Below are 21,572 nucleotides of genomic sequence, written 5' to 3'. Positions count from 1 at the left end.
AGGATTACAGGCGTGAGCCACCGCGCCCAGCCTCTTCCCACTTCTGCACACAGCTCTTCTAGATTTCCCCTTCTATACTGTCTGATTTTCAGTTTAATCTGATTGTCCTTGTATAAAGTGCTGGAACACTCAGGGAAATTTACTTTGAGTCCGAGTCCCCTTGGACAAGAAAGTGGCCACCAACAAATGATTGATTACTCCTTGGTAGAGGTTCACTTTTATTTTTTTATTTTTTTTTTATTTTTTTTTTTATTTTTATATATTTTATTTCAAAAAATATGAGAGTACAAACGTTTTAGTCACATTTTATAGCTTGGCCTCTCCCCGGCGAGGGTCGGAGGTGTGCCCTTCCCCTCCATGATGATCAAGGCATCTTTCAGATGTGGGCTTACCCAAAACCCCCGAGTCCCTCTCGGACACCACCACCATTTGAGCACCATAGAGGTTCACTTTTATGGTTGTCCCAGAGCTGTATTATTCATATTTAAAGATCCGTTTTACTGTGTTCTTAGAACGTGCCTGAAAGTTGGGTACCTGTTTCCGACACATCTGAATGAATGTGTTTTACTTTTTTGTTTTTTTCAGAATTCCTATGTTAATCTGAGGAGGAAAATTCCTATGCTGAATGAAGGGACAGTAAAGAGATGGATTGCTGATGTGGAGACTAAACAGTGGCAGAGTACCAAAAGGTACCCCCCCACGCGTCTGACTGTCTGCTTATGTATCTCTCTAAAGTAGCATGTCCCAGACTGGTTCTGTACAATACAGAGGTATGAGATCTTGTGACCCGTTAGTGTATTAGTCAGGATTTTCCAGAGAAACAGACCAATAGAATGTGTATACCTTTATACCTATCTATCTATCTGTCTAACTATGGAGAGAAAGAGAGAGAGAGAGAGAGAGAAATTAATTTATTTTAAGGAATTGGCCAATGTGATTATAGGGACTAGCCAATCAGAAATCTGTAGGGCAGTCCAGCAGGTAGGAGACCCAGGGAAGAGTTGATGTTGCAGCTCAAGTCCAAAGGCAATCTGGAGGCCGGGCATGCTGGCTCATTCATGCCTGTAATCCTAGCATTCTGGGAGGCCCAGGCGGGCAGATTGCTCCAGATCAGGAGTTGGAGACCAGCCTGCTCAAGACCCCGTCTTTACTAAAAATAGAAAGAAATTAATGGACCAACTAAAAATATATATACAAAAAATGAGCCGGGCATGGTGGAGCATGCCTGTAGTCCCAGCTACTCGGGAGGCTGAGGCAGGAGGATCGCTTGAGCCCAGGAGTTTGAGGTTGCTGTGAGCTAGGCTGATGCCATGGCACTCACTCTAGCCTGGGCAACAAAGTGAGACTCTGTCTCAAGAAAACAAAACAAAACAACAAAAAACAAAGGCAACCTGGAGGCAGAGTGCCCTCTTCCTTGGATGACCTTGTCTTTTCTCTTCAACTGATTGGGTGAGGCCCACCCACATTGTGGAGAGTAATCTGCTTTCCTCAAAGTCTACAGTTTTAAATGTTAATCTCATCTAAAAAATACCTTCACAGAAACATTGAGAATAATGTTTGACCAAACATGTGGGTACTATGGCCTAGCCAAGTTGACACATAAAATTAATCATCACCACTAACATGTAAGCTCTGTGAGGACAGCTTGCTTTACTGTATAACTTTTCTGGGCCTTTAATATGTTTATCTATGTTGTGACTCTATGAGCAGGAAGTATAGTATGCAGTGTTTCCCAGTCCTGTTTGACCCTGGAACCTCTTGTGTATGCACCCCCTATTCATAGCTGAACAATTTGGGCAATCTTTCTCTAAGCCATAGAGCTCCTACAACCTGTAAAGATTATACCCATTCTCATATAAACATCTCCTTTTAGAGATATTCTTAGGTATGGCTTTCTACTTCTGGGAAATAGGTGTGCAAAATAGTTGTGTCATGGTTTGCAGAGCATAAATGATCAAGAACTATTTGTACAATTACTTCTAAGATGAAACTGAGCGTATGTACCCCTCCCTCCCATTTAATTTCTGGTCATTTGTTTTGTTCCCACTTCAGTGGAACAGAAATAAATAGGGTTTGCATAGTTGGTGGGATGGGAGTTCAAGAAAGTACTGCAAGAAAGTACTGACCTCAGATCAAGCCTTTTCCTCTTTATCCCAGGCTTCTCTGAGTGCATATAAACCTTTTTATTTCCCATATTTACAGCTGAAATTTTGAGATTTAGCAAATGGAGTAGAGTTTTAGATGCTAAAATAATATGCATACAAAAATAGTAGACAGAGGGAGAAGTTTGAAGGACAATTTTAAGATGTATTTATCATGTCTCATGCTATAAGGAGGCATACTGTATGATTTGGTTTAACCACTGTTCTGTTCCTAATGTAGGGACATCCAAGATATATTTTCATCTCCTGCTTGTCTGACTGGAAGTTTTGTAAGGAAAAGGTAATATATATATGTGTATATAGATATATATAATAAATTAAAATGCTATTAAAAATAACCACGAAAGAGTATAAAAATGATTCAAGGGTAAAATAAGTAGCTATGTGTTTATCTCTTTTTAAAAATTACTTTTTGGGCTGGGCGCGGTGGCTCACGCATGTAATCCTAGCACTCTGGGAGGCCAAGGTGGGAGGATCTCTCAAGGTCAGGAGTTCGAAACTAGCCTGAGCAAGAGCAAGACCCTGTCTCTACTAAAAATAAAAAATTAATTGGTCAACTAAAATATATAGAAAAAAAAATTAGCCGGGCATGGTGGTGAATGCCTGTAGTCCTGGTTACTCGAGAGGCTGAGGCAGTAGGATTGCTTGAGCCCAGGAGTTTGAGGTTGCTGTGAGCTAGGCTGACACCACAGCACTCTAACCTGGGCAACAGAGTAAGACTCTGTCTCAAAAAAAAAAAAATTACTTTTTTGATAAAAGAAAAATACATGCTTGCTTGTAGAAAATGCCGGAAATACAGACATACAACAAAAAGAAAGTGAAAATGATCCATAATCCATCACATAACAGTAATAGGTAGCATTTATGTATATGTATATCTTTTTTATATGCAAATATATTATTTTACAAAGAATGAGATAGTATTTTATATATTGTTTTCTACTTAATGTTTTTTCATTTTATTGATTTCCCATATTCAGTATTTTTCTGTAACATCATTTTTAGGACTGCATGATATTTCATGAGAAGGTCAGACCTTTATTTATTTATTTATTTTTTTTTTGAGACAGAGTCTCACTTTGTTGCCCAGGCTAGAGTGAGTGCCGTGGTGTCAGCCTGGCTCACAGCAACCTCAATCTCCGGGGCTCAGCGATCCTACTGCCTCAGCCTCCCGAGTAGCGGGGACTACAGGCATGCGCCACCATGCCCGGCTAATTTTTTATATATATATTTTTAGTTGGTCAATTAATTTATTTCTATTTTTGGTAGAGACAGGGTCTCGCTCAGGCTGGTTTCGAACTCCTGACCTTGAGCAATCCTCCCGCCTCGGCTTCCCAAAGTGCTAGGATTACAGGCGTGAGCCACCGCGCCCGGCCCAGACCTTTATTTATTTAACTATTTCTTTATTGCTAGATAATAAAGGTTTTTTTAATTTTTAATTATTAGGAAAGAAAAATTTTGTACTTTTTTCTCCTAAATATTTGTATAATATTATATTTATTTCTTTAAATTTTTTTCTATTTTTAGACAATAAATGTACATATTATTTTACAAAGAATGTGTGTTTTTTCATATAGTGAATCTATTCATTTCAACATAAACATTATTCATGGGTTAAGACGTATTTCATTAATAATTTTCTGTTGGAGTACTAAGTATTTACTGCTCTGAAGTCCCTTCTTTTGGTCTCCACTTTTCAGTTTATGTAATTGAAAGAAATAGTAATCTTTTTTCAGAAATGGGAAAAATTTTATCTTTTTTCTGTGGCTTTTTTTTACTGGGAAATAAATACTTATTGATTGTCTATTTTGAATAAGACTGAGTTAAAATTGTCCTATGTTGTAGATAGTTAATACAGCCTTGATTTTTTTTGACATTTTAGAAATAATCATACATTGTCTTCTACATTTTCAATTGTATTTGTGTTCAGCCGAGTTATTATAAAGTTGAGAAAAAAAGGTAATTTTATTGAAATGAGGCAAGCTCTAGAAGAAACTTTGCATCTAGATACATAATCTAATAAAGTACTTAATAGTATATCCATTTTCATTTACTTATCCATTTATTTTATCTTCCTTCTACAGGAGAGCTGCAGAAATGATGTCTATTCATTTGGACTTAAATAAAGCAAGAAACATCTTTAAGGAGTTAACCCAAAAAGACTGGATTAGTAACATGGTGGTATTCTTCAGATTGTTATTTGGAGAAAGAAAATACACTAGAATATTTCTTCTAAGAAGTCAAAATTTCAGAACAAATACTTTATTTATTTATTTATTTTTTCTGTTTGCCGTTTGAAGAATGAAATATTTTAAGAGATTGTCTGAGACCCTGTATCATGTCCAGATTAAGTTAAACTAGGATAGCATTTGGGATTTTGCACATTTAGGATGAAATAGTAAGTAGAATGGTCACATAGGTTACAAATAGTCTAAATAGTGCCTCTATACATAAACACATATACACATACGTGCATACGCATTCCTAGAGGGAATTTTTCAACTCAGGGCTTTAGGAAGATGATGAAGGATTTGTTTAAACTGACACACTAGAATAAGAACATTTTATTTTATTTATTTATTATTTTTGTTGAGACAGAGTCTCACTTTGTTGCCCAGGCTAGAGTGAGTGCCATGGTGTCAGCCTAGTTCACAGCAACTTCAAACTCCTGGGCTCAAGCGATCCTACTGCCTCAGCCTCCCGATTAGCTGGGACTGCAGGCATGCGCCACCATGCCCGGCTACTTTTTTCTATATATATTAGTTGGTCAATTAGTTTCTTTCTATTTATAGTAGAGACGGGGTCTCGCTCTTGCTCAGGCTGGTTTCAAACTCCTGACCTCGAGCAATCCGCCCCCCCCCCCCCCCCCCCCCCCCCCCCCGCCTCCCAGAGTGCTAGGATTACAGGCGTGAGCCATCTTGCCCTGCCTAGAATAAGAACATTTTATATGCAATGCTTTTAAGCATGAATATAGAAATGAGAACACTTTGTCTGATATGAATATCCCCCTCACCAAGGACTGCCTGGATTCTTCCTCTCTCCGTTTTGTTCCATTGTACTTTCTTTTCTGTGGGTTCTAGAATTTTCTCATTCTTTCTAGGACTATTCTTCCTGTTTCAGCACCAATAGGTTTCTACTTGCAGATGCTCCGGACATCCTTTCTAAATTAATACTATTAAATCAATCCATTCATAATGCACCCTTTATTAATTTATTTTTCTGTTTTATTGTACTGGTTGATCTAGGGATAGTACTTCCTGTGTTCTCTCAATCTTTTTCTCCTGGGTCTCACTGTGGTTGCTTCTTTTTTCTTTTTCTTTCCTTCTTCTCTTCCTCACTCCCCTGTTTGATCTCTCCCTCTGTTTCTGTATCTCACTTCTCTTTCCCTTTCAGTCTTTCTCCCCTCTCTCCCCCTCCCCCACCTGCTTCATTCTCTATTTTAGCTGCAAGTTTTCTCTCCTTTCTTTCAAGGGAAGCTGGAAAGTTTAATCCTGGTAACTTTGGCAGAACCCCATTAGGGGACTGAGGTAAAAGGTAAAGTGGATCCCTAATTGGGTACCCCACTGGGACTCTGCAGCTCTTAGTCCTGCCTGTAACATTAACCAAAGAACTACCTGGTGGACTATTTTATCAACATTTGTTCCTGCTGATTTTCTTTCATTATTTAAAATCCTCCTGTTGGGGCCAGTTTAAACTTTCTTTCCGTAAGATTCTGAGTCATTGCTATGGATACAGCCATGGAAACATCACCAATGCTAGAAGGCCATTTCCGCACCTGTGAAGGGAAGGGATTGCATCGGTTCATCAACTGAGGGCTTTCCTGCTTGCTAATTATACCTTGATTGTTCCTGGAAAACAACATCTAATATATAAGTGACATAATCATAGGGCATTTTCCACCTCCGTTGTTTCAGAAGGGGCTAGCTGGATTAGGAGGCCTGTAATGTTTCTTTCTGTGCTATGGACTCACAGACTTTTGGCATCTGTTCATTTATTTAGCAAGCATTTGAATCCTTGATGTGTGCTGGGCACATAAAGATGAAAAATGAAAGAGACATGATCCCTGTCCTGTAGAAGCTCATGGTTTAGTGAGACAGACAGATACATACATACATACTTTAGTGCAAAGGCTGGGTGTGTTTTACACTCCACCATGTTCCCTACTGCCTGTCTTAGAATGTAGTGAGTGTACTGTAAACATTTTTGGATGAATTCAGTCATTATTAGGATGGCGAATGGTCAACTCTACTTAGAGTACTCAAAACAAGCTACCCAGAGGAGTTAGGAATTTACCAGGTGCCTACAAGGATGAGGGCATTCCAGGCAGCCAGCAAAGTGTACAGCAAGCACAGTGTATGAAACAATAAAACTGGTTTGAGAGTATCCTGATAGTTCTAAAGAGTTTGGAGGAGGCCAGAGGGTTGGGGATGTGGCTGATGATGAACAAGGAGATAGGAGGAGTGTGAGCCATTGAGCCATTAAAACAAGAGTTGTCAGGTATGTGTCATTTCAAGGGCTGAACCTCATCGTAGGAGTCCAATATAATTTTTTTTTTTTTTTTTGAGACAGAGTCTTACTCTGTTGCCCGAGCTACAGTGCTGTGGCATCAGCTTAGCTCACAGCAACTTCCAACTCCTGGGCCCAAGCAATCCTCCTGCCTCAGCCTCCCGAGTAGCTGGGACTACAGGCATGCACCACCATGCCCGGCTCATTTTTTCTGTAAATATTAGTTGGCCAATTCATTTCTTTCTATTTATAGTAGAGACAGGGTCTCGCTCTTGCTCAGGCTGGTCTGGAACTCCTGACCTTGAGCAATCTACCCGCCTAGGCCTCCCAGAGTGCTAGGATGATAGGTGTGAGCCACTGTGCCCAGCCGCAATATAATATTTTAATATAAAAATAGATATAATAATTATAAGAATTTGTACATTTAGAGATATCATTTAGTCAGTATCTCATAATGATTAAGAGTTTAGGCTTTGGAGTCAGAAAGATCCAGAAGAAATTCCCACTTAGTAGCTGGGTGACCTTGAACAAATTACTTAATTTCTCTGAAGCACAGATTTCTCATCTATAAAATAGGATTAATAATATCATCTATGTAATGGAGAAACTACAAAGATTAAATGACCTAATTAATATATGTAAATCACTTAGTGTAATATGTGACAAATAATAAGTACTCCAAAAATATTAGCTTGTCTGCATAGTCTTATCATCATAATGGGTTTTTATTTTATTGTTATTTTTTTTGAGACAGAGTCTCGCTTTGTGGCCCAGGCTAGAGTGAGTGCTGTGGTGTCAGCCTAGCTCACAGCAACCTCAAACTCCTGGTCTCAAGCAATCTTCCTGCCTCAGTCTCCCAAGTAGCTTGGGACTACAGGCATGTGCCACCATGCCTGATTGATTTTTTCTATATATTTTTAGTTGTCCAGCTAATTTCTTTCTATTTTTTAGTAGAGACAGGGTCTCGCTCTTGCTCATGCTGGTCTCGAACTCCTGAGCTCAAACGATCCACTGGCCTCAGCTTCCCAGAGTGCTGGGATTATAGGCATGAGCTACCATGCCCGGCCTTTGCCTGTCTTTTGATTTTTAATTTTATTTTACTTTTTTGGGGGTTCTGACAAATTCTTCCTCTAAAAAGTTAGGTTCCCACAGTGATCACCTTGGCTAAAAAAAATTTAAAAAAAAATTAGGTGTGATAGTGTAAAACAAGGGTAAAATGAACTTATTGAGAGAGGGCTGCCTGATAGTTCTGAATCCATTGTTCATCCAGTGTAACCCTTGCATGTATGATTTCTTGATCTCTTTTGTGCACCCCAACAGTTGAATGGGGAGTATACTTGTCACACATCCCAAATATCTCACATATCTGGAAGGCTAGATAAGATGGGATGTAAATGTGGATTTTAGAAAAACTAAATGATTATTCTAATTTAGTGTTGGAATGAAATTCCAGGTTCTGTACCTTGTTTTATTACGATTCAGTTGTACCCAATTCATGCTGAGTTTTGAATGCCTTTTCTCTGCTCCTTTCTGACCGCAGATAACCATCTGTCTCAGGGATAATCTGCTCAAAAACCTTACATTTCATTCTCCGCACCAAGAAGCCTTAGCGGTATTCTTCCTCCTCCCAGAATGTCCCGTGATGCATGAAGGTAACAACTGGGAGATCCTGGTGGTTCTGTTTGCAGAGGCTGTTTGTAAACTGAGTGACCAGTCTTCATGGGTTCTGGGTAAGATTGATGACTTACATTTGAAAATACTTTACTCATCTTCTCAATGGAAAGACATGCCTATTAATGTTATGGCAAAACTTAGACCGTTATAAATGCGTTCATGTTTTTTAGTTCATATTCTTAGCATACTCTGAAGATGCTATAATAATTATTGCAGTCATCTAAAGTAGATTGTTCTAAGTGCCTTTTTTTTTTTTTTTTTTTTTTTTTGAGACAGAGTCTCGCTTTGTTGCCCGGGCTAGAGTGAGTGCCGTGGCGTCAGCCTAGCTCACAGCAACCTCAAACTCCTGGGCTCGAGTGATCCTTCTGCCTCAGCCTCCCGGGTAGCTGGGACTACAGGCATGCGCCACCATGCCCGGCTAATTTTATATATATATATCAGTTGGCCAATTAATTTGTTTCTATTTATAGTAGAGACGGGGTCTCGCTCAGGCTGGTTTTGAACTCCTGACCTTGAGCAATCCGCCCGCCTCGGCCTCCCAAGAGCTAGGATTACAGGCGTGAGCCACAGCGCCCGGCCCTAAGTGCCTTTTTAGAGGTGTTGGAATGATACATGCACAGCTAGGTCTTGAGGTCTTTTATTTATTTATTTATTTAGAGACAGAGTGTCACTCTGTCACCTGGGCTAGAGTGCTGTGGCGTCAGCCTAGCTCACAGCAACCTCATAACTTGTCATTATAGAAAATTTCACAAACAGAGAAATTGAAAGACTAGTGCAATGAATACTCATGTACCCTCTACCTAGAGTAGCAATAATAAATATGCTGCCATATGTGTTTTTGCTCTGTTTACGTACACATGACATTTTATATTTGATGAGCTATTTGAAAGTAAATTGAAGACATGAGATTTCAGTTGTCATATTTCAGCATTCATCTTAGAATATAGAATGCTACCTCACCATGAAGTCATTATCATGCCTAAGAAAATTTGCCATGATTCCATAACATCATCTAATATTCAGGCCATATTCAAATTTCTACATTTTTCCCAAAAAGTAATTTTACAGCCTTTTTTTTTTTTTTTTTAAAAGAATCCAAGTCACTTGTTTTGTGGAATGTCCCACATCCAGATTATCTGATTGTTTCTTTCTCTCCCTGTATTTCCAGTACATTAGAAGTTAGGTCTGGGGGATGCATACACTTTAATGGAGTTTTTTATATATACAGCATATTCAGCCCAAGGAAGTTCATTTTTTATGTTTTATTAAATATTAAATATAGCATTGTAAGCAATGAAATACTTTATAGCGCTTTTTGTTTTTTAAAATGCTGAAAAATATTTTTTAAGAGTTAAAAACGTAGGCTGGCCGGGCGTGGTGGCTCACGCCTGTAATCCTAGCACTTTGGGAGGCCGAGGCGGGCGGATTGCTCAAGGTCAGGAGTTCAAAACCAGCCTGAGCGAGACCCCGTCTCTACCAAAAATAGAAAGAAATTAATTGACCAACTAAAAATATATATACAAAAAATTAGCCGGGCATGGTGGCACATGCCTGTAGTCCCAGCTACTCCGGAGGCTGAGGCAGGAGGATCGCTGAGCCCAGGAGATTGAGGTTGCTGTGAGCCAGGCTGATGCCACGGCACTCACTCTAGCCTGGGCAACAAAGTGAGACTCTGTCTCCAAAAAAAACAAAAAAAAAACCAAATTAATTGGCCAACTAATATATATAGAAAAAAATTAGCCAGGCATGGTGGTACATGCCTATAGTCCCAGCTACTTGGGAGGCTGAGGCAGTAGGATTGCTTGAGCCCAGGAGTTTGAGGTTGCTGTGAACTAGGCTGACGCCATGGCACTCACTCTAGCCTGTGCAATAAAGTGAGACTCTGTCTCAAAAAAAAAAAAAACAAAAAAACTTAGGCTGGTAGCACAAAAAGAGTTGTATAATCACAAAAAATTCTTAATTTTTATTATACTATTGATTGGGGCAAAGAATGTGATAATTTAATTTTGTCAGCATTTTTTTTTTTTTTTTGCACAAGTTAATTACATCAAGTTTGTGATTCTATTAACTGTCAAGGAATACTTCCAAGATGTTAAATTCTAGACTTTTTTTTTTTTTTTTTTTTGAGACAGAGTCTCATTTTGTTGCCCTGGCTAGAGTGAGTGCTGTGGTGTCAGCCTAGCTCACAGCAACCTCAAACTCCTGGGCTCAAGCGATCCTCCTACCTCAGCCTCCCAAGTAGCTGGGACTATAGGCATGCACCACCATGCCTGGCTAATTTTTTGTATATATATTTTTAGTTGGTCAATTAATTTCTTTCTATTTTTAGTAGAGATAGGGTCTCACTCAGGCTGGTTTCGAACTCTCGACCTCGAGCAATCCGCCCGACTCAGCCTCCCAGAGTGCTAGAATTACAGGCGTGAGCCACCACACCCGGCAAATTCTAGACTTTTAATTGCAATTGTATTTATTCACTGAAAAGTTTATTATAAATGTGTTTTTGTAATTATAATCTATACTAAGATATTTTGTTATGTGTTTGGGGAAATATGACACTTTTTACCTTTGAAGAATCCAAGAGAAATCTGAGCCTGATGGCAATACACCAGCAGTCCCAGCTACTCAGGAGGCTGAGGCAGGGAAATTGCTTGAGCCCAGTTCAAGGCTGTAGTACCCTAGGATTGTGCCCAAATAGCCACTGCACTCCAGCCTGGGCAACATAGCAAGACCCTGTCTCAAATAAAATAAAATAAAATAAAATAAAAAGAATCCAAGAGAAATTACATGCTAAAAATTATATTGATCTTCTTTATAAAGGTCAAATATACAGAAATGGATAATAAAATAGTGGTTACTAGTGGCAGCTAGGAGTTGGGGGGTGGGTAGAAAATATGGAGATATATAGGTCAGAGGTTACAAAGAAGGAGATATGGAAGATCAACAAGTCTAGAGATCTAATATACAGCATGAGGACTACAGTTAATAAAACTATATTGTATTAGGGGTTTTCATTAAATAAGTAGATTTTAGCTGCTCTTGTCACAAAAAAGTAATCATGTGAGATGAGTTGCTATGCTATAGTAACCATTTTGTTATGATATGTATCCCATAACATCAACTTGTAAACCTCAAATATACACAATGAAATTTACTTTTCAAAAAATGTGCCTTCTTTGTATTCCTCAGAGGAGTATTGGGCAACTCTGCAAGAATCTGCTTTTGGCAAACTGGTCCAGATGTTTAAAAGTGCCCTCGTCTCTGAACTGCATTATTGGGCTGGAAGTGCTGAGAATAGCTGTCATGTTAAAGCTCTCCTAGAAATGCTGAAAAAGCTGCACAGGGTGAGTTTATTTAGAAATCCCCCACCCGAGAAGAGGCCCATAAGGAGCTATGAGGATGAAGCAACCCCTTTCTGCATGAGTTTATCATCCTATCACCAGTGTTTACTATTAAATATTTGATATTCTTTATGTCCATGAAAATTAGAGCCTTTGGCAATGGAGGAATTGGATATAATTTTATTCTGGTCATCAAAAAGAGCGTTTAATTTACAATTTAATCTGATAATCTAATTAACAGCCATTAGGCAAAATTGTTTTTATTTTATTTTATTTATTTATTTATTTTTTTGAGACAGAGTCTCACTTTGTTGCCCAGGCTAGAGTGAGTGCCGTGGCGTCAGCCTGGCTCACAGCAACCTCAATCTCCGGGCCTCAGTGATCCTACTGCCTCAGCCTCCCGAGTAGCTGGGACTACAGGCATGCACCACCATGCCCGGCTAATTTTTTCTATATATATTTTTAGTTGGTCAATTAATTTATTTCTATTTTTGGTAGAGACGGGGTTTCGCTCAGGCTGGTTTGGAACTCCTGACCTTGAGCAATCCGCCCGCCTCGGCCTCCCAAAGTGCTAGGATTACAGGCGTGAGCCACCACGCCCGGCCCAAAATTGTTTTTAAATGTAAAACTTTCTCACAAGTCATGTTTTATTTTCTTCTGCTACTGGTAGATAACGAGGTCTTAGATTTATTTTGCAAACAAGACCTGTTCTATCTACCTTTTCATGAAGAAGGCTAACAGCAGTGTCAGCTTGATTTCAATGACTTAATTTTCTTAGTCTCCAGTCACAAGTCATATTTTATCTAAGGTAAACCAGATTAGATGTCAACTGCCTGAATCTCATAAATCATATTTTATTTAAGGTAAACCAGACTAAATGTCAACTGCCTGAAAATATTTTCGAAGTAGACGAACTCTCGAACTACCTCAATTTTTATGAAGAAGCAAGAAGGAGGTCCTCTTGGAAAATGAGCCCGGTAGGTGTGGCCCTGTTTAAAGGGGGGAATTTATAATCAGTGAGTTACTATAGGCATTTCTGCTATATCTTTTGACATTGAGTTACTGCAGGCATTTCTGCTATAACTTTCTTTTCTTTCTTTTTTTTTCCCTAGGTTTTTTTTGAGACAGAGTCTCACTTTGTTGCCCAGGCTAGAGAGAGTGCCGTGGCATCAGCCTAGCTCACAGCAACCTCAAACTCCTGGGCTTAAGCAATCCTCCTGCCTCAGCCTCCCGAGTAGCTGGGACTACAGGCATGCTCCACCATGCCCGGCTAAATTTTTTTTTGTATATATATTTTTAGTTGGTCAATTAATTTCTTTCTATTTTTAGTAGAGACGGGGTCTGGCTCAGGCTGGTTTAGAACTCCTGACCTCGAGCAATCCGCCCACCTCAGCCTCCCAGAGTGCTAGGATTACAGGCGTGAGCCACCGCAGCCAGCCTCTGCTATAACTTTTGACTTGAGTTTCTGGGAAACCTCGTGTCTACAAAGTTGCACACTAGGAATAGCAGGGCTTATGGGAAAAGTAAGACTTCTCAAAATCTGTGCAGTTTTGTAGGCAGAGCACTAGCACAAAAGTGATCGATACCTTGGAGATAACTTGGATCAACCAGGCTAGCAGCTCATGGAGAGTGCTATGAAAATGTGAAAAGTGCACAAAAAGGAAAGAGTAGAAATCCATCCATGCTCTAATTAGAAAAGGACTGAGACAACACAGGTGGAAGTGGAGCTCCGTAGAAGGCAACTCACCAGCAGCCAAGAGTCAAGAGCTGGCAGCAAAGGGCTGAAGCTTTGGGGAGGGTGTCTTGGGTACAGGAATTCCTTTTTTATTTTCCCAAAATACAGTTGAAGGGCTCCTGCTGCCAGGACAGCAGGTGACCTAGGGTGTTTTGCCTTTCTCTGAAGGTTATGATTCTACTCCTTGTAGCACTTGGACCCTTGCCCAGCAAAAATCATGTATGAGCTAACCAGCCATCCACGTTCTGTCATTCCCCTGTTAACCACATTGCTATTCACATTGCAGAAACTCAGTGGCAGCAGAGCGTACTCTTTGGGAAAGTGTCCAAAGTTGGTATTAGTTGCTAAATTAAATGGGCGTTGAAGATTCTAGGTTTATATACCTTTCATTGATACATATAAAACACATTTTCTACTGGTAATACCACTGATCAGCAGTCTGGATTGCTTTACCTAGAAGTACCGACACCTTATACCACCAACGATGCTAGGTGAAAGATTTCTCTGTCATTTAATTTATCGGAATTATTGTCATTTCCATTTTTAGGAGGCTGCAGATGTACAGTGTTGCGTCTTATTCAGTCACTTTCCATTTATCTTTAACACTCTGTCGAAAACTAAACTACTATATTCAGACTCATTTTTAAAAAAGGTATGTATGGCTGTTTCTTTGTCTTCATTAGCATAACCCACACGATAAGTACCATCTTAAGCATGGATATTTTGGGGGTGATAAGGGAGCAGTCCTCTGGTGAAACCAATGGTCAAAGCATTCACGGAAGAAGGCAAGGCAGATTGTCATGATTTGGGTTGGCTTGGCCTTAACACATATTAGGGCCTTGGTAGCGAAGGACAGAGCTTGGGCAACCGATGTAGTTGTTGGGTTTTTACTTGAAGTTGGCAGCAGCAGCCCTTGGTCTTCTGAGTAGTACTCAAAGAGGTACAACGGACTTGGGCTTGATCAGGACTAGCACCAATATTTAAAGTAGGTACAATCTCATGAAAAGATATGGCAGCAAGAATGGAGGTGAAGCAGAGCATACTTGAAATTGGGACCCGGATCAATGGCTGGTAGTCTGTGATGGCACCATAATAAAGGTTTGTAAAAAGTCCCCTTTTTTCAATGTGCAGTACTGTCACCAACTGAGGCGGTTGTGTTTGTTGATATATCCAGCAAAGTGGTTTTGAGCTTAAAATTGGGCAATTGAAAATACCCAGGGAAATATATCAGGTAATCCCTCCTTTGTTGTATTTTTATAAGGATTAGATTTGTTAATATAGGTAAAGCATTTAAAACAGTGCCTTACACAAAGTACCCAAAGGTGTTAGGTATTACTGCCACTTTTACATATGCAGACATATATATATGTAGGCATAATATTCAGATGTATGTCCTTAAAATGGATACTCTCACATAATGCATTTGCATTAATAAAACAAAACAGGAAACTGATTCATTATTATGAGTTCTAAGCATGACCATTAATGAAATATTTAACAAAGAAAATTGAAAGAAGAAAGATATAAGAACTTTGTTTTGCTTCAACTCTTACAACCTATTCTCTCTTAATTTTACACAAGCTTCCAGTGGTAATTTTATGGAACTGATATGTAATTGCTCCTGCTTCTGCTAAGAACCACAGACTTTAATGACCTCAAATTGCCATTTGGTTTCAGAATGAATGGTCTCTCTTTCTCCCTGGTTCCCTCTCTCTCTCTCTCTCTCTCTCATCTAGGTTTTCCTCCTAGAAGACACTATCTTTGAGAGGTCTGACATACCTGGATTTTTCCTACAGCCTACTTCCTCTCTAAACATCTGAACTTCTCTTCTGAATGATACTATTGTGCCTCAGTGCACTGTTTTAGTGGATGCTAATACATCTCTTAGCCTATTAATGATAGCTAGCTTTGGTAACTTAAGCATTAATAATTGTGTTTATGGGATAAAGTGGTCCAATGAGATCTTCAGCTGGTCACGTACCTGCTAATCCAGGTTGGCTCCCCAAAGTCTTTCATTATTTGATTTATTGACTGATTGACAGAGTCTCACTCTGTCCCCCAGGCTAGAGTGCCGTGGTGTCATCATAGCTCACGGTAACCTCAAACTCCTGGGCTCAAGCTATCCTCCTGCCTCAGCCTACCGAATAGCTGGGACTACAGGCGTGCTGTCACGCCTGGATAATTTTTTCTATTTTTGGTAGAGTCAGGGTCTTGCTCTTGTTCAGGCTGGTTTTGAATTCCTGAGCTCAAGTGATCCTCCTGCCTTGGCCTCCCCCAGAGTGCTAGGATTACAGGCGTGAGTCACCGCACCCAGCCCCAAAGTCTTTCATTCTTCAGGTCCTGCATTTCTTCTGCTCACTGAGACCAAATTATCTCCAGTGGTGTATATGAGGCTCTTTTTGCAAATGTGATGTGCACTTATAAACCGGACCAGTTTATTTCACTTTATAAATTTGTACTTAGAGAGGACCAATGGTAAAATGAAGTAAAACATTTCTGTTTTCCTAGGAGAAAAAAATTAGAGCTTATTTGAGGTTGGCAGAAATTATAGAACAAAGAGGATCCGAAATCGTCCCTTTTTTGTGGCCTGCTTTTACTCTGGCAGTCAGGAGGAGTCACTTGATTGAGGATGTTTTGGAGCAGCTAAGTCAATCTGAGAACGAAGACCTGAGGAAGGAGTTGTGGGTAAAGTATCATTCTCACTGAATAGTTTTGCTGCTGAGAGAAGAAAAACATATAAGAATGTAACCAAGAGTGTCTTAGAGGGGAAATTATCTCTTTCATGACTGCAGTTATTTGGGGTATGATTGTAGATTTACACATGGTCCAAACATTCCCAAGTGAGTTTGGGTTTAGTTAGTGTATAACTGGTCTTGCTAGTACATATTTGACTATTTAACACAGAATAATAACAACTAATAGATCTATTAAGTACTTTCCTTGTACCAAGAACTGCTCTAAGTACTTGCCACTTGTTTAATTTTTTCAACAACATTTTGTGGCAGGTTCTGTTTCCCCTCAACTTACAGATGGGGAAACTGAGGTACAGAACTGTTAGGTAGCATATCCAAGAGTAACCCAACTGGTAAGTGTCAGAGCCGGGATTTGGGCCCAACCGTCAGCCATGGGATTTTCCAGTTAATCAAGATAAATAAAAATTGGCCTGATAATATTTAGTAAATATTTTTGATAAGAGACCTGAGTTTATCACTTACCCTATTCAGATTAAAGAAAGATGGACTTTACTACAGTTCAAGACACTGTTTTATTTCATTCATTCATTCATTCATTCATTTATTTATTTATTTATTTATTTATTTATTTATTTATTTGAGACAGAGTCTCACTCTGTTCCCCGGGCTAGAGTGCCGTGGCATCAGCATAGCTCACAGCAACCTCAAACTCCTGGGCTCAAGCAAGCCTTCTCTCTCAGCCTCCCGAGTAGCTGGGACTACAGGCCTGCACCACCATTCCCAGCTAATTTTTTCTAGATATTTTAGTTGGCCAATTAATTTCTTTCTATTGTTAGTAGAGATGGGGTCTCGCTCTTGCTCAGGCTGGTTTTGAATTCCTGACCTCGAGCGATCCACCCACCTTGGGCTCCCAGAGTGCTAGGATTATAGGCCTGAGCCACCGCGCCCGACCAAGACACTGTTTTAAAAGTATGTTGCACTGGAGTTCACAGTTAGAGTTGACATTTCCATGTGTTTTTGCACACAGATAATTTTGTAACTCTAATGAACTTGTTATATGATCCTAACCTTTGCCAGCCAAGCCATCCACTCAGTTAGTTTAGTTCTACTTTTATATATCATTCACCCTGTTTTTAAGTTCAGGTAACCTTCGCTGAGCATTCACTATTTTTCCAGACCCTGTGTGACGCATTTTACCTGTGTTACCTCTGCAGTCTTTCTGATAATGTTGCAGGAAAACTAAGGCTTTGTGAGATTGGGCAGCTCGCCCATAGTAAGGAGAAGGGAAAAGGTTTGACACCTGGTCTTTTTACAGAGATTTTAAATGTTTCCCTGAGGTTTGAAATGTGCATCTCTGGGGAATGGAAGTGGCATCTATCCAAATAAAGAAGCCAGGAAGAGGAGCTATAGGAAGGTGCTAGTGGAACACGTGGGTGGAAATGTTAAACAGGCCTCTGGAAACGAGTGTCCGTCAATCAGGAGAGAAAATCTAGTGGATCTGAAGGTTAAATGCCTACATGTGATACACAACATTTAAAGAGAAAAAGAGCATCTAGAGTAAGAGCAGAGAAAAAGGACAGAAGCGCCAGGATGGAACTGATGGAAATTCTGGTTCTGGAAATTAAGCCAGCAGGAGAAAAGAGAGACAGGGAGAGAGAAACCTGAAGAGTTCTTCATAAAAGAAAGCAAAGGGGGGCAATAAAAAGGAGGTGGTCAGGATGTAAAATGAGTTTTCACAAAATCAGGGAGATGGGATGTGAGAAGAAGTCTTTGGAACCGGGGATTCACAGGTTCCTGGTCATCTTCAAGGGCATCACTTAAGTAGAGAAATCCGATTGAAGGTTGGGGTACATCTCTGACCCTTGGCAACTACAGTAGGAGCCAATGTAGTCTGTCTTGGAGACGATGTGTTGGGATTTGTTGTTTTTCTTTTAAGAATAAGGGAGACCTTAACAACACATTTGTCAACCGAAATGAAGGATTCTGAGAAGGAAAGGCAGGAGTGGAGGGCTCACCTGAAGCAGCAAAGGTGGGGAGGGATGGCTGTGCCCAGTGGGGACATGTCATCCTCAAGAAGCAAACAAGGGCTGGGCGAGGTGGCTCATGCCTGTAACCCTAGCACTCTGGGAGGCCGAGGCCGGGGTATTGCCCAAGGTCAGGAGTTCGAAACCAGCCTGAGCAAGAGCGAGACCCCATCTCTACTATAAATAGAAAGAAATTAATTGGCTAACTAACATATCTAGAAAAAAAATTAGCTGGGCATGGTGGCTTGTGCCTGTAGTCCCAGCTACTCAGGAGGCTGAGGCAGGAGGATCGCTTGAGCCCAGGAGTTTGAGGTTGCTGTGAGTGAGGCTGACGCCAAGGCACTCTAGCCTGGGCAACAGAGTGAGACTCTGTCTCAAAAAATAAAAATAAAAAAATAAATAAATTCTTGAGGTCTTGTTACCCTCGTAGAATTAATGGAGAAGATAAAATATGATAATACGAGTAAGATGCTTACCACAGTGTCTGCCAAATACTTGGGCCCATAATTCATGTGAGCTATTACTATTAGTAAACGAGACTTCATTCATAGCAACATACGGCCCTGGAAGTGATATGTGTATCGTTTGCTCTGTTTCCTCAGGTTTCGTTTCGTGGAGAAACTGAACTAGAGTTAGGAGGAGTCAGGAGAGAGTTCTTCCATTGTGTGTTTCAAGAGATGACCCGGCCAGAATATGGGATGTTCTCGTATCCTGAAGAGGCTTCCTACATGTGGTTTCCTGTCAGGGTACGTCCTCTTTTCTTTGCTTATGGTATTTTGTGACAGAAAAAGTGTACCACATAACATAGAAAATTAAGCTGTCTAGACTGTTTCATATTAGGAGAGAAGTTATTGATATGATAATCTTCAATTCTAAGAAAGTGATTATTTTCTTTAAAATAGAGTCCCTTTTCCCTTGGTTCCCATGCCTGTTCACACTGCAGAACTCAAGCAATATATTTTTTTTGACCATTTTTAGAATGTATAGATAATAGAACCTTTTCTTAGGCCCTCATTCTTTGTTTCTGTTCTATTTTCCTGATGAATTTGAAGACAAAGGCTATGGAAAGAAATTCTGAAAACCAGTAGTTTATAATGATTACTGAGCCTAATGTGTTTTTATTCTTGTTATGCTTTTACTAACCAAAACTGTGGCAGAGATTTAAATTGATGTGACCAAATATAAATCCTAAATATGTTTAGCATGGGGTTTTAAAATTTTAATATGTAATTTGATTTTCTGAAAGAGGAAAAAAGTTTATTTAATATACATATTTTATAGTATTGATAAAACCACTCATAATACTTTAATGTTTTTTTTTTTTCTCTTTTCAGCCTAAATATGAGGAGAAGAGATATTTCTTCTTTGGGGTTCTGTGTGGGCTTTCTCTGTTCAGTTGCAATGTTGCTGATATCCCTTTCCCGCTTGCGCTGTTTAAGAAACTTTTGGGCCAAATACCATCACTGGAAGACTTAAAAGAACTCAGTCCTGTTTTGGGAAAGTAAGTAAACATAGTTCCTGAAAAAGGACCCTATGTAACATGTATTTGAATAAATATTTAAACACAGACACCCCAATATTATTTTCAGGTTCAATAGTAGCATTTTAGGTACCTTAAACGAATTTTAACTTTGGCCAGCATTGTTGGGTAATAATTTTATTTTCTAAAATTAAGAAGAGTTGGCCAGGCGCTGTGGCTCACGCCTGTAATCCTAGCACTCAGGGAGGCCGAGGGGGGCGGATTATTAGAGGTCAGGAGTTCAAAACCAGCCTGAGAAAGAGCAAGACCCCATCTCTACTGTAAATAGAAAGAAATTAATTGGCCAACTAATATATATAGAAAAAAATTAGCCGGGCATGGTGGCACATGCCTATAGTCCCAGCTACTAGGGAGGCTGAGGCAAGAGGATCGCTTGAGCCCAGGAGTTGGAGGTTGCTGTGAGCGAGGCTGACACCACGGCACTCACTCTAGCCTGGGACACAAAGCGAGACTCTGTCTCAAAAAAAAAAAAAAAAAAAAAAACAGAAAAAAAAAAAAAAGAAGAGGAGTAGATTATTGCCATGACTAGTACTCAGTGCTTGCATTAATCTTTGAACTTTTCCTGTGTGGAAATAATTTTGGACAGAGCACAGGTTACACCATGGTGCAAAATTTGCTAGTAATGTTTATATCGATTATTGTTTAGTGTCATCAACTTTAAAGTGAAAACTTCTTTTTTTTTTTTAAGACAGAGTCTCTTGTTGCCCTAGCTAGAGTGCTGTGGTGTCAGCCTAGCTCACAGTAACCTCCAACTCCTGGGCTCAAGTGATCCTCCTGCCTCAGCCTCCTGAGTAGCTGGGACTACAGGCATGTGCCACCATGCCTGGCTACTTTTTTTGTATATTTTTAGTTGGTCAATTTCTTTCTTTCTTTCTTTCTTTCTTTCTTTCTTTCTTTCTTTCTTTCTTTCTTTCTTTCTTTCTTTCTTTCTTTCTTTCTTTCTTTCCTTTCTTTCCTTCCTTCCTTCCTTCCTTCCTTCCTTCCTTCCTTCCTTCCTTCCTTCCTTCCTTCCTCCCTCCTTCCTTCCTCCTTCCTCCCTCCTTCCTTCCTTCCTTCCTTCCTTCCTTCCTTCCTTCCTTCCTTCCTTCCTTCCTTCCTTCCTTCCTCCCTCCCTCCCTCCCTCCCTCCCCCCTCCCTCCCTCCCTCCCTCCCTCCCTCCCTCCTTCCCTCCTTCCCTCCTTCCCTCCTTCCCTCCTTCCCTCCTTCCCTCCTTCCTTCCTTCCTCCCTCCCTCCCTCCCTCCCTCCCTCCCCCCTCCCTCCCTCCCTCCCTCCCTCCCTCCCTCCCTCCCTCCTTCCCTCCTTCCCTCCTTCCCTCCTTCCCTCCTTCCCTCCTTCCCTCCTTCCTTCCTTCCTTCCTTCCTTCCTTCCTTCCTTCCTTCCTTCTTTCCTTTTTTTTTTTGAGAAAGAGTCTTATTTTGTTGCCCAGGCTAGAGTGAGTGCTGTGGTGTCAGCCTAGCTCACAGCAACCTCAAATTCCTGGGCTCAAGCAATCCTTCTGCCTAAGCCTCCGGAGTAGCTGGGACTACAGGCATGCGCCACCATGCCCGGCTAATTTTTTCTATATGTATTAGTTGGCCAATTAATTTCTTTCTATTTACAGTAGAGATGGGTCTCACTCTTGCTCAGGCTGTTTTCGAACTCTGGACCTTGAGCAATCTGCCGGCCTCAGCCTCCCAGAGTGCTAGGATTATAGGCGTGAGCCACCCTGCTCGGCTGAAAACTTATTTTTAAGTTAAAAGACAAGCCACCACCTCACAAAAAATTGACAACATATATAATAGAAAGGGTTACTATCCCTGCTGTATCAAGTGTTCTTACATATTCATAAGAAAAATTAAGTATCCAAGAAGGCAAACCACAAAAGAAGCAGTAGAAATTTCCTAAGTGATAATTGATATT

General features: G+C 40.2%; 1 protein-coding gene and 1 non-coding gene across 2 annotated transcripts in view; one reads left to right on the top strand and one right to left on the bottom strand.

Annotated features, from left to right (window-relative positions):
• The window catches only part of HERC5 (HECT and RLD domain containing E3 ubiquitin protein ligase 5), a 44,034-nt gene that overhangs the window by 12,551 nt on the left and 9,911 nt on the right, over positions 1-21,572 (top strand). The window contains exons 9-18 of the mRNA XM_075998591.1: positions 586-689; positions 2,383-2,442; positions 4,247-4,340; positions 8,209-8,398; positions 11,529-11,683; positions 12,544-12,657; positions 13,963-14,067; positions 15,924-16,100; positions 18,735-18,878; positions 19,467-19,633. Of these exons, the coding sequence (XP_075854706.1) occupies positions 586-689; positions 2,383-2,442; positions 4,247-4,340; positions 8,209-8,398; positions 11,529-11,683; positions 12,544-12,657; positions 13,963-14,067; positions 15,924-16,100; positions 18,735-18,878; positions 19,467-19,633 (1,310 nt within the window). The remainder of the gene's footprint in view (positions 1-585; positions 690-2,382; positions 2,443-4,246; positions 4,341-8,208; positions 8,399-11,528; positions 11,684-12,543; positions 12,658-13,962; positions 14,068-15,923; positions 16,101-18,734; positions 18,879-19,466; positions 19,634-21,572) is intronic.
• LOC142865545 (small Cajal body-specific RNA 15) lies at positions 12,339-12,465 on the bottom strand. The gene has a single exon (XR_012915749.1).

Source organism: Microcebus murinus, chromosome 29, assembly GCF_040939455.1.
Source record: "Microcebus murinus isolate Inina chromosome 29, M.murinus_Inina_mat1.0, whole genome shotgun sequence".
Taxonomy (NCBI): domain Eukaryota; kingdom Metazoa; phylum Chordata; class Mammalia; order Primates; family Cheirogaleidae; genus Microcebus; species Microcebus murinus.
This window is presented reverse-complemented; position numbering and strand designations above follow the sequence as displayed.